The following is a 12,832-nucleotide window of genomic DNA, read 5'->3' on the forward strand; positions in this document are numbered from 1 at the left end:
TTGTTGCTTCATTCCCTCAAAAACTACTCATATCGAGAGAAAACATTCCAAATGTTCCCTAACCTCAATTTTTAAGCGTCATTATAATGTTCTTGTTTTTACACTTTATTATATTTACAATTACTAGTTTAAGTGTATTTATGTTCTCTAACTACCTCAATGTTATATATATTTTTGATATTTATAAACAGTGGTTCTTTAATGACATTCATGACTTTCAATTGTATGATTTTATTATTGGTAAGTAATGTATAAATATATAATATATATTTTTTGTATACGTTTTATACTAAACATTCTAAATATAATCATGTATATATGCATAAAATAAATTAAACGAAAATAAATCTGATCAAAATTGTATTGTACAAGTTAAAATTATAATTTTTAAATTCAGTTGGAGCTGGTACTGCAGGTGCAATTTTAACTAAAAGATTAGCAGAACATGGATATACAATATTATTACTTGAAGCTGGAGGAGTTGCACCACCTTTCTTAGATATTCCATTGTTAGCTCCTCTCATTCAAAACACTCCATATGATTGGCAATACATCACTGTACCACAACAGAATGCTTGCAAGGGTTTAAAGAACAATGTATACTATATAATTAATTATAATATGATATTAAATAAAATATATTATTAAGAATTTATAACAATTACTAATAGCAAAGCAAATGGCCAATGGGTAAAATCCTTGGTGGAACTAGTAGATTAAATTATATGCTCTATGTACGAGGACATCCTTTAGATTATAAGGATTGGTTTCCAGATTTTATTGGTAATTACCAGGGGTTGTTAGTATTTTGCATTTATTATTGTTATTATAGTTTGAAAATATTTTCAGAACCTATTAAAGGAAATGGTGGCCCAATGCATATAACTGATTTAGGATGGAACACTGGTCTTGCCGACATAATTTTAAAAGGATTGCAAGAATTACATCAAGACATTGGCAACATCAATGATAATTTAAAAACTGGTAATTATTAATAAAGAAGTAACAAAAATGTATGATTTTATCGTTTTATTGACTTAGGTTTCATGAAAACACAATTATCTATGGAAAATGGAAAACGGTGGAGTACAGACAAATTATTGTACAAATATCTAAAAACTAAATTGTCCATTATTACTCATGCTCATGTGGAAAAAGTATGTTTAGAATCAAATTTATAATCATTCTAAATTTGGAATTATCAGTATCAATTGTTTTAAGGTATTAATGCAATCAAATAGAGCAATAGGAGTGCAGTTTATTGCATTAAATAAAACATTTAAAGCAATTTCAAAAAAAGGTGTTATTCTGTGTGCTGGTGCGATTGGTACTCCAAAATTATTAATGTTGTCTGGTATTGGACCAAAAAAACACTTGGAGAATTTAAAAGTAAAATTTGTTTATTGAATATTGGTTTTTATATTTTTTCTCGTAATAATATATAATAAATAATAGGCTATGTTATTTTCAGATAAATGTCATTAATGATTTACCAGTTGGTCAACATTTAGTTGATCATGTGCTTACTGGAATTGATCTAATTATGCTTAATACAAGCATAGGTCTTAGTATGGCTAGTACTTTAAATCCGATGTCAGCATTAAATTACTTTTTTTTTGGAAAAGGTAAAATTTATTGAAAATTAAAAATTTTCAATTGTCACTATTTATATTATATCTTTATGTGTTTTATGTTAGGACCTTGGACATTTTCAGGAGTTGAAGTTTTGGGAACATTTCATAGTTCTACTCAAAAAAATAAATCAGATATACCAGATTTACAAATAATGGTAATGCCACTTGGGCTATCAAGAGATAATGGTGTTGTTTTAAAAGAAGCTATGGGAATTTCCGAAAAAGTATATTACATAAAAATCTACTATTATATAAATTTCTTATAGTACTGATTAATATAACTGAATATTGATTTTATAGGTATATAAAGAATACTTTGCTCCTAATTCATATAAAAACACAATAACAATTGCTCCAGTGTTATTACATCCAAAAAGCAAAGGAGAAATCAAATTGAGTAGTAATAACTCTCTTGACCCACCTTTAATTGATCCAAAATATTTGTCAAATAAAGATGATATTGCAACTCTTATAGATGGTATCATATTTGATTAATTACTGTTACATATATGCTATTTATAATAAGATTACACAGGTATTCAATTTTTCAGGGTTGCAATTTGTAAAAAAACTTATTGAAACCAATGCAATGAAAAGTGTTGGTGCAACTATTTATAAAAAACATTACCCTGGTTGTGAAAATGAAATATTTGATAGCACAAAATATTGGGAATGTTACATACAACATTTAACTTTAACTTCATATCATCCTGCCGGTACATGTCGAATAGGTGATGTTGTTGATGAAATGTTTAAGTAAGTTATTCATTTCCCACATAAAATAATTCTTTACCTTATATAAACGTTATGTAAATTACTTTTTATAGGGTTTACGGTACAAAAAATTTATATGTAGTTGATGCATCTGTATTTCCGGTTTTACCAAGTGGTAATATTAATGCTGCAGTTACAATGATTGCCGAAAAAGCTGCACGTATAATTAAACATAATACAAAAGTTTACATGAGTCATACAGAATGTCATAAATTATATAATTATTACTATATACCTAATGATTAATATATGAGAAATATAATTCTTTTATTGAATACTAATTTTAATCTAATTTAAGTAAATAAAGCTAAATCATAAGAAGTACATTTTATACTGTTGTTTAACATTTAACATCAAGAAAATTCTACTATAAAGTGTATATTACATATTTTTTATTCCAGTAAATTAGACCTAAGATTGTAAAAAATTTTCCATCTTTTTTACAAGCAAATGAAATTTGTTATTATTTGTAAGTAATGAAAGTTATTTGTATGTGTATTTTATGAAATATTAATAAGTACGTCTGCTATTTTTATAACTGTGTTTGGAATAGTGATTGCTATTATGACTGTTACGATTTCTAGTAGAGCTATGGTCCATGTGATGATTACTATGTTTATGTTGATCTCTATGATAAGGATGTGTCCGTTGAGATCTTCTATCATTCTTATGAGAACAATTGTTTGTCTCTTTCATCTGCAAATCTGAGTTTAATATCATATTTGTTCCAAATGAATCTTCTTTTAAATGAGACGTATCATTTCCTAAGATCATTTCTTGGCCTAACTGAAGCCAATTATTGAAATTTATAAAATTGTCCTGTGAGTAGTTTATTTGTGGTAATTCTACATTTTTCCGATGACTTATATTAAGAATACGATTAAATAGAGATGTACCATTGAATAGTTCTAAAGCATATAATACAGAATTAACGTGTTTATATGTTACAAATCCAAATGGTCTTTGTTTGCCATTACGATCTTTAGGAATAGTGACGTTTTGTACAGGGCCAGCCTATAAAATTGAAGAAAATACTTTTGTCAAAGATTAAATATAAAAATAGACTATGCAACATAATAGCTTCATCCATTTTTGCAGTTAGATAAACAATCAAAATATACAACGAAATTTCAAAATAATATTCTGGATCCATGCACTTGCTTGGTGTCATAACTCCATTGTCAGTGCAGTTGCATAAAAATGTCAAAAGAGAAAGCTGAATGATTCAAAGAGTCTGTAGAAGTGCAATGGTGCATGTGCAATCAACAATTGTATTATTTTTCTAAATGGAAATGCATATTTTTTTTTGTAGATAGATTCCTCTTGTCATTCTATGAAAAATGTATTAGAATAATATAGTAGAAAACTGATTAGTTAAGATATTTTATATGTAATTTTGTAGCATATCATATGAAAACCAAGGAAAGACGTGACGCAATACTTCTATTTTTTTTGTCTTACACGTGATCAATTTTGCAAAATTAAAATTAACCATTTGAGTCCTAAGGATCATTGAAAAAACAGGGTAAAAAATGCCGAACAGAGCGACAGCGCTTGTCTTGATCGATTGCGAAGAGAAACAAACAGCACGATAGCGCTTGTCAGATTTGTTACTTTAAGAAACAGATCTATATTATTATATATGCGTACTATTAGTTTATAAATATTTCAAGCTTTGTTCAATAAAAATTATTGATAAGATAACAATAAAATACAAAATATCGTTAGTCGTCTGTAGCGTTCAAATGTACTGGGACTTTTTAACACAAAATCTAAACAACGCGATCGCGCTGTTTGGGACACAAACGGTTGACATATCTAGATAATTAATCATTTTTCCTCCATTGTATTTCAATACTTTTTAACGTAGAATGACGAGAGGAATCTTACGGATGTAACCATTCATCTGACTCTGAGATCTTACTGTAACTGTACTTGTAACAGAGTTATAATATAAAATAGTTGCGTGAAACACTCTATATATAATTTAGACTAATTACGTCGTCACGTAGTATCAAATCACATACTTAAAAGTGTACGAGAAGTTAATATAAAACTATTGCAAATAATCTAGAAATTTGTTGTTATTTACTAAAATATCAAATATTATTGGGAAATGTCTTCTGAATTACAAACCTGTAAAAATAATTCGTATAGAATTTCTTCCGTTACTTTATCGCTTAAATTTCCGCACCAAAGAGTTTTCATATCTTCACTCATATTACTATAATAAGGTAGAAATTGATTAATTAAAATTTATTAAAATTACAAAAATAATTTCAACGATATGTTACGCAGTATGGTGATCGTGTTCTAGTTATAATTCCTATATTTAGCACTATAGAGGGAGTTAATGTATAAACAATATCAACTATGCGAGGTCAATTCATTTAGACTACTTCATCTATGGTCATGGTTAAAAGGATAAAATTGGCGGTACATATGTACTTGCAAGTATTATTATAAGAGTGTTTGGTAAAATAGTGTTTCTGTATCGTTTTCATCCTAACTAAAACAATAAATGCTACGAAGTTATATTTATGTAAAACAAAGTAGGAGTATATTTACTTTATGAAAATATATAGAAAAATGTATAACGTAAGCAGAATTATTTTGTCTTGATACTTTATGTTCGATTAAGTATGTAAACAAAATATATTAGAGACGTTACAATTAGTAAAATACAACTTGTTAAAAAAAAAAACTAAAAGATCGAAGTAAAAAGTTAAAATGTCTATGAGATTAAATAAATGTTCAGATCATGAGATAACAATCATTCTCGATACAGAATCAAATTCGGATAAAGAACAAGAATCATGTGGTGATATTACAGCAGCTAAGATACAAAAAAGGAGAAAAAATGTTATAGATATATCTCCAGACACAAAAAATGTTCTAAATATATCTTCAGAATCAGAAAATGTATTTCAAAAGTGTACGTTGCCAAAAAATAACATCTTACAGAAAGATCAAGTTTCTCTTAAAATTAAGCTTAGGAGATCTACAGAAAAAAGTTTATATAAAATTGATACAGATTCTGAATGTGAAAATTCTATTCGTAAATCTCGCAGCCGACTTCAAAGACAAAAGAAAAAATGTTATCCAGAAGTAGAGAATAAAAGATCATATATTGACAACAAAGATAATTCTATAAAAAATAAGGCAAATGATGATAGCAAATTGATATCAGGAGAAATTGATGGTGATATATCGAGGAAAGGTAGAAATAGAAGACCACCTTTAAGACTTTCTTATTACCAGTGTGATACAATACGTAGAATAAATTTCCCATCTTTAAGGGATAGAAAAGCCATTAATTATAATGAGGATAAGTTATTTATAAACTCTATTGTGTCTAATATGAAGAATAACAAAAAATTATTAAACCAGCAAAAAAAAGAAACTCCAAACAGTTCTATTGACAAACAGAATTTAGAAGTTAAACCTGTATATTCAAATACAAGAAATAATAAAAGAAATCGTATTCTATCTAAAAAAGATGAAGAAAATGATAGTAGTACAGATTCTAAAATATCCAAAGCAAAGTTATTAAAAAAATCCAAGAGTAGAAACGATAAGTTGGATCATGTTTCAACAAAAGATGAAGAAGATGTTAGTGATACAGATTCTAAAATATCCAGAGCAAAGTCATTAAAAAAATCCAATAAATCTGAGAATAGGAATGATAAGTTGGTTCATGCTTCAACAAAAGATGAGGAAGATATTAGTGATACAGATTCTAAAATATCCAGAGCAAAGTCATTAAAAAAATCCAATAAATCTGAGAATAGAAATGATAAGTTGGATCATGCTTCAACAAAAGATGAGGAAGATGTTAGTGATACAGATTCTAAAATATCCAGAGCAAAGTCATTAAAAAAATCCAATAAATCTGAGAGTAGAAGCGATAGGTTGGATCATGCTTTAAAAATACATGAAACAACAAAGAAACAAGACTCATCAACATCTATAAATAGTACACCTGTTAAATTAGTTAAACAAAAAAGAGTAATTTGTGAAAATACACCAAAACAGATTCAACCTGTTGGTAACAATGACAGTAGTACTGAGGGAGAATGTTTAGCCGATGCATATAAACGTATTAAAATTTCATCAGCAGTTAAAAATTCTGCTAATTCTATTAACTCTACACCAGTTAAAATAAATAAGCGAAAAGGAGTAATAAATAATAAGAATAACAATGATGCAGAGGATGAATATTTGTCTGATATGTATAAACATATTAAAATTTCATCTGCAAAGAAAAATATCTTAACTCCACAAACAAAAAATAATATGCAGAATAGCATAGAGTCATGTCTAGAGAAAACTCATTTGAGCACTCCAAAATCTCGTCCAAAATATAATAATTTAACACCATCATTGATAAAAAGAAAAAGTGCTCTATTAAAACCAAGTACACCATTACAGGAAGCTAGATCTAGATTACATGTTAGTGCTGTACCAAAATCCTTACCTTGTAGGGAAGAAGAATTCAATAATATTTTTACATTTCTTAGAGGAAAGTTAGAAGATAAAAGTGGAGGGTATGCTGAAAAAATTGTTTCTTAAAAAATTAAATTACATACTAAATTTAAGAAATTTGCAGATGTATATATATAAGTGGAGTACCAGGGACAGGTAAAACTGCAACTGTAAATGAAGCTGTTAGATGTCTGCAAAAGTTGATAGTTAAAGGTCAGTTGGATGATTTCGACTATGTTGCAATTAATGGGATGAAACTAACAGAACCAAGACAAGCTTATGTGCAAATTCTAAAACAGCTGAATGGTAGAACAGCTACATGGGAGCAATCATACCATACACTTGAAAAAAGATTTCATAGTGGTACTTCTAAAATGACATTGCTTCTTGTAGATGAAGTATGATTTCCTTTAAATGTTATATATTATTTATAGGTATTATGGATATTTATTGCTAATATATATCACTCTTGTAGCTCGACTTGTTGTGTACAAAACGTCAGGATGTTGTATACAATTTATTAGATTGGCCAACAAAATCAACAGCACAGTTAGTTGTTATCACTATAGCAAATACTATGGATTTACCTGAGAGAGTTTTGATGGGTCGGGTTACATCGCGTTTAGGTCTAACACGATTGACTTTTCAACCTTATAATTTCAAACAACTACAGGAAATAGTCACGTCTCGACTTAAGGACTATGATGGTTTTAGAAGCGAAGCTGTCCAGCTAGTTGCAAGGTATCACAATACTTATATTGTGGTATCATACTTATATTGTTATTGCTTATCAAATATTTTATTTTAGGAAAGTTTCTGCTGTATCTGGAGATGCTAGACGCGCTCTGGATATATGTCGTCGTGCTATGGAAATCGCGGAATTGCGAAATGCAGAAACGATATCTCTTCAAGATGTATCGGAAGCTGTATCCGAAATGATTGCCTCGGCAAAAGTTCAGGCTATAAAACACTGTTCAAAAGTGGAAAAAATATTTTTGCTTGCTGTATCTGCAGAAGTCACGCGAACTTCGATCGAAGAAGTATATTTTAAAAATGCATATAGACAAGTTGAATCACTGTGCTCTTTTGACGGTTCGTTTGTTTAATGTGAGATACTAGCTAATATTTGAAAACATTATAAGTTTATTTATTGTTTACTCAATTGTGTTACAGGTATTGAAGTACCTACCATAACGGAAATACTTGCTGTATGCGCAAGATTGGGTTCCAATAGATTGTTAATATGCGAACACTCGAAAAATGACATACATCAAAAGATTTTATTGAACGTTTCTACGGATGATATTCACTATGCAACACAGGAATTAGATTTAAATTGAAAATAGACTATAATTTTTTTAATAGATGCATGTATGTTGCGCGCGCGTGCGTGTGCTTTGGATAATATGTGCTTCCTAAAAAGTGCCTTAGTATATAAAGTAATCTATCAAATTTTTAATTTTTTACTCTATTGCAACTAACATTTATGAATTTTTGTAATATAAATTATTATATTATATTATTTATTAACGAATTAAATTTTATGTCTAAAATACATTAAATAGTAATTTAGTAATTATTATCCCTATTAACGATATATATACGGAAATCTATTAATATACATTAGCAAATTACGTAATTTAGGAATCTCATCTACAAATTTGACTGACTATTAGTAAATAACGAAGATCTAATACATTCTGAATATAAGCAGTGTTTATATAATAAAATCATGGTTAACGAGAACATTGAAGAACAAATTTTAATGTTCCACAGTGAACAAAAGTGGTCGGATATTGCTAATTTAAATTGCACTTTGACTAAATTAGATAAAAGCAGATTATTTTGGGTTTTACCAACTATTAATGATTTACATTGGATAAAAGAAATAATTGATAAATACGAAGTGGTTTGTCTAGCAAGCATAGGATGTGGTTGTGGTTTATTAGAATGGTTGTTTGAAAAATATTCTGGTAAGATATTCGTAAGGTATATTTATAATTTCTAACTGTTAAAAAAATTTAAGTGTTATTCTTGATCAATCTTCGAAATAAAATTTCGCATCTTTAATTACTTTTTTAAGGTTTAAACGTGACCGGTGTAGAAGTAAATCGCTCATGGTGGTGTAGTAAATATTCACCGCCCTTATTTTTAAAAAATATTGTTTTCATTGGCGAAAATAATAAAAACAATTTTTTTCTATCGGACAAATATGCTCTTTTATTTTGTTATTTTAATAACTCATCGGCATTTTGTGATTATATCGAAAATTATAAAGGGAATCTTATTTTTGTCATTGGACCAAAATCAAACGAAAATCGTTGGACGGATCCAATGCCATTTGATGAAAAGTTTAATGAATATGGTTGGAAATTAATAGGTGCGAAAGAAATGGATCGAACAAACGATTATATTACAGTATATAACAAATAACTAAATCTTATATAAAAATAAACTTTTAAAAGACACGCTGATGTGAGTACTTATCAAAAAAGACAAATGTTTTATTTTAAATGGTTTGTAAAAGCTTTTAGGATATTTACATATAATATTTTTATAAAATTCAATAAGTTAGGAGAAATTTAAAATATTTTCGAAGAAGATTAGAACAGATAAGAAATAAATTTGGCGTATTGCTTTGAAGTTATCTTCGATAAGACAAAATTTAATTGTTCGATTATCGAAATATCATCGATTATTTCTGACTATGATATTAGACTCTAGTCAGACTAGTACATTTTGTTTCGAGTGTCAACATTATTAATGTCAAATAGTTGTGTGACTAATATTTATAAATATCAAACGTCTAAAATATAGAAATATGTCTACGAATAAGGATATCAGCACATTGAAGGATGAAGATGAAAAGAACAAGGCGAAAGTTTATTGCACATTTTGCCCGTCTAAAATGCTTAATGCTGGTGCAGCCCGGCTAGTTAATATTGAGGTGAATCATTTGCTTTTTTTTTAACAGGAAGCATTAGTAAAAAAGTTAAATTACATAGAATTTCAATATTCGTCAAAATTTCATTAAGCGTTGTATGTTGTGTTAAGTCGTTTAGATATATCTGTATTTGTTACGGACCTAACCTAAAAGTCTGTATAGTTTGTAGTTTATTTTTTTGGTTAATGTTGTGCTGTTATACAAATATGAAACACAATAGAGTAGAAAAATATTTAGTAGTTGAGCTAAGGTGTGTCATATAATATTTTAGTTTAATCTACCCCATATACATCGTAAGGGAGAAGGTGAAGCTGATCAACAGGAACTGATAACAAACTATTGGTTGGTGGAGGATATGTATACATTTGAAAATATTGGTGTTTCGCATACAGTAGACAACGTAAAGTATTTAGCATGTGCAGATTGTGAAAGGGGTCCAGTGGGTTGGCACGATTTATCTACAAAGAAATCATACATTGCGCTAAGTAGAGTTAAGCACGAATGATTTATATCGAATAAAGTTATTTTTTAATTTTATATAAAAGGTGTGGCCAGATCTTTTATCCCAAAACTATACGTTAAACCATGAAATAGAAAGAAGGAGGATCTTAAAAGTTTGGAGGAAGTCAGTTTTTAAAAAGAACCACGTTACTATTTAAGTTGATAATTTAATACTTAATCACGTACGTTACAAACACAGCCGATAAATCAGATAATCAATCGTCGTTACGATATAATAATTAATAAATTACGCTTACGATTAGAAACGATTTATTAATGCACTTATTAAGTGTGCATTCGCGATTTTATCATAATAACGTATTGATGTTTTATATCATTGCAACCGTTTGGTCGCAATAATGATTATTCATTGTGCATATTGGCATAATTATTTTATGTAATGCGTTGGTAATGCGTGAGTAAAGTCTACGTGTACGCATTTGTTATCTGTATTTGTATATGCATGTAAATCATTATTTCCCTTAAAAAATAATCACGATAACTTGAACTTTGCATTTTTGATGTATTTAAGAAAATGTAAATAGGAAACGAATTTTCATTCATTATTCATTGTACATTGTAATCTTTTTACGACAAAGAAGAGACGCTTATATATATGAACTGTTTCTATAATTAATCAATTTTTTTTTTTCTTGATTTTTTCTCATAATTATCGCAAAGAAAAAAGATGTTGCGTGTTTGTAAAGCCTTTTGAAAAGATTCGCTTATAATTAATTCATTTATGTATTTATTTATTTCTCCTCCCTCTAGTCGCGTTATATTTGCGTGAAATGCTGCAAAAATAGTCGTGCATACGTTTCGCCTTGTAAACAACAAAGCTTTCTTTTATTTCTTTCTTGTCTATTTCTTGCTTCATTCTGTCTTTATTATCGCGCGCGAGTTTCATTCAAGTTGAACGTGCATAATATGTAATCGTGAACTAGTAATCGATTTACGGTAATTATTAATAACGATCGCAACGGTGAACATTAATTATCATATATAATCACGCGATGTGGCAACGATGATAAAATTCCTCGGTACGATGAATAAAATAGTGACGAATAACGATAAAACCTAACGATATAAGGACATTCATAGAATAGTTGAGCTTGTAATAAATGATAAAATATCGATAAACAGTAACGGTGAAAAGTATTGGATTCAACGATGCGGTTATTAATCCTACGCTAAGAGAACTTTTTTTTTTCGAAAATTGCATATACATAATACTCGAATGTATCGGTCTGTAATATAGTAACACTGATAAGGCTCATCTAATACGGTTTCCTCGTCTTTCAGAACTTGATCACCGTTTCTCCTACTGCTTCACATCTTTTCGTACACGTGAGACGTGCACATTTTTTTTAAACATAGTACAATACATATTCTAATATGCAAAATCAATCGATAAGCGATCACCGATATCGTGTATCGAAATATCTATATCTTACTTTCGCGTTACATAAAATCCGTGATCTTTGTCCATGCCTTCGATAGATGCAGTGGAAAAGGTACAAAAATAAGAATAGAATCGGATAGACTAGAAAATCGAACAAATATACACGTGGACATTTATGGTATCATAAAAGTCCGATAGTAATCGCTGTTCTTCACTCTTTGTCTTTGTTTGTTTTAACCCTTTTGAGACTGCGTGTAATTCCTTTTTTAAAACTAAAGGCAATAATATAACAGTACAGATTACAATTACAGTCAAGTTTGAAAAAACATAATATAATAATAATTTTCAAAATGAGATGCGTAGTTGCGTTCATGATGTTCCAATAAGCTTCAATGGCATCAGAAAAGTTAGAGCAACTCAACAATCTTCCTAAAAGTTATTTGTAATTTGTAAACTAGAATAACTTTCGGTCAACTGACTACCATTAGTCAACCGTTCGTCTCGTAAGGGTTCAAAAAATTGCTCGTCATTCTCATTTATTCACCATTCTACTGTACGATCTTCCAGTTCGTCGTTGCCTAAAAAATCAGTTCAACTAACTGTAACTTTCTACCTTGACTAATATTTAATTTCTCATGGATCAATGTGTTTCGATTTGGCTAGTCACAAAGCGCTTGCATTATCGTTTACGTTTACGAGAACGCAGATCAAAATGAATCTATTAGACAGACTTTCGACGATATAGTAATGGCTATACATTAAAAATCGGGTAGAACGCGTCGGTGAAAGCTGCCTAAACTGCGTCGATTGGTGTTTAGAGAATTAATCTCGTGAAATTTGTCGACCACGACGACGAAGCTCAAAATGTATTCGACGATGATTCATCCTTCGTCTCGTGCTTTCACCTGTATAACAAGATTTTCAACACTGTTTGAACCTGCATTATCGACTGACAGTAATTATACGTACGAACGAGCTTTCAGTTGATTTCATTGTCGAACAGAATACGCAAATAAATTATAAACACATTTTGACAAAATAAATAAACTTTCCGCAGAAAATAGACTCGTCTAATCACTCAAATTTTTGCAA

At 29.2% G+C, this 12,832-nt stretch overlaps 5 protein-coding genes across 6 annotated transcripts; 4 read left to right on the forward strand and 1 right to left on the reverse strand.

Moving 5' to 3' along the window:
- Positions 1 to 32: 32 nt before the first annotated feature.
- On the forward strand, positions 33 to 2,732 carry LOC117209785 (glucose dehydrogenase [FAD, quinone]-like). Its single transcript, XM_033452166.1, has 11 exons — positions 33 to 240; positions 398 to 597; positions 672 to 783; positions 850 to 984; positions 1,042 to 1,157; positions 1,222 to 1,389; positions 1,472 to 1,625; positions 1,698 to 1,858; positions 1,935 to 2,112; positions 2,186 to 2,390; positions 2,462 to 2,732. The coding sequence occupies exons 1-11, from the start codon at positions 87 to 89 to the stop codon at positions 2,652 to 2,654; spliced, it is 1,776 nt and encodes a 591-aa protein (XP_033308057.1). The 5' UTR covers positions 33 to 86; the 3' UTR covers positions 2,655 to 2,732.
- An 89-nt stretch (positions 2,733 to 2,821) lies between these two features.
- On the reverse strand, positions 2,822 to 4,717 carry LOC117209793 (splicing regulator RBM11). The gene is made up of 2 exons (XM_033452176.1): positions 4,545 to 4,717; positions 2,822 to 3,422 (listed from the first exon to the last, which is right to left on the reverse strand). The coding sequence occupies exons 1-2, from the start codon at positions 4,626 to 4,628 to the stop codon at positions 2,919 to 2,921; spliced, it is 588 nt and encodes a 195-aa protein (XP_033308067.1). The 5' UTR covers positions 4,629 to 4,717; the 3' UTR covers positions 2,822 to 2,918.
- A 119-nt stretch (positions 4,718 to 4,836) lies between these two features.
- Positions 4,837 to 8,355, forward strand: LOC117209782 (origin recognition complex subunit 1). Of its 2 annotated transcripts, none has more exons than XM_033452149.1 (5): positions 4,837 to 6,955; positions 7,018 to 7,291; positions 7,369 to 7,634; positions 7,702 to 7,985; positions 8,067 to 8,355. In XM_033452149.1, the coding sequence occupies exons 1-5, from the start codon at positions 5,139 to 5,141 to the stop codon at positions 8,231 to 8,233; spliced, it is 2,808 nt and encodes a 935-aa protein (XP_033308040.1). In that variant the 5' UTR covers positions 4,837 to 5,138; the 3' UTR covers positions 8,234 to 8,355. The 2 variants fall into 2 exon arrangements, with proteins under 2 accessions (XP_033308040.1, XP_033308041.1); XM_033452150.1 differs by having other exon boundaries at positions 7,702 to 7,960; positions 8,067 to 8,159.
- Positions 8,356 to 8,443: 88 nt separating this feature from the next.
- On the forward strand, positions 8,444 to 9,394 carry LOC117209791. Its single transcript, XM_033452175.1, has 2 exons — positions 8,444 to 8,866; positions 8,977 to 9,394. The coding sequence occupies exons 1-2, from the start codon at positions 8,626 to 8,628 to the stop codon at positions 9,324 to 9,326; spliced, it is 591 nt and encodes a 196-aa protein (XP_033308066.1). The 5' UTR covers positions 8,444 to 8,625; the 3' UTR covers positions 9,327 to 9,394.
- Positions 9,395 to 9,573: 179 nt separating this feature from the next.
- On the forward strand, positions 9,574 to 10,381 carry LOC117209794 (guanine nucleotide exchange factor MSS4 homolog). Its single transcript, XM_033452177.1, has 2 exons — positions 9,574 to 9,840; positions 10,109 to 10,381. The coding sequence occupies exons 1-2, from the start codon at positions 9,715 to 9,717 to the stop codon at positions 10,340 to 10,342; spliced, it is 360 nt and encodes a 119-aa protein (XP_033308068.1). The 5' UTR covers positions 9,574 to 9,714; the 3' UTR covers positions 10,343 to 10,381.
- Positions 10,382 to 12,832: the final 2,451 nt, after the last annotated feature.

Source organism: Bombus bifarius, unplaced genomic scaffold (assembly GCF_011952205.1).
Source record: "Bombus bifarius isolate JDL3187 unplaced genomic scaffold, Bbif_JDL3187 scf7180000008194, whole genome shotgun sequence".
Lineage (NCBI taxonomy): Eukaryota > Metazoa > Arthropoda > Insecta > Hymenoptera > Apidae > Bombus > Bombus bifarius.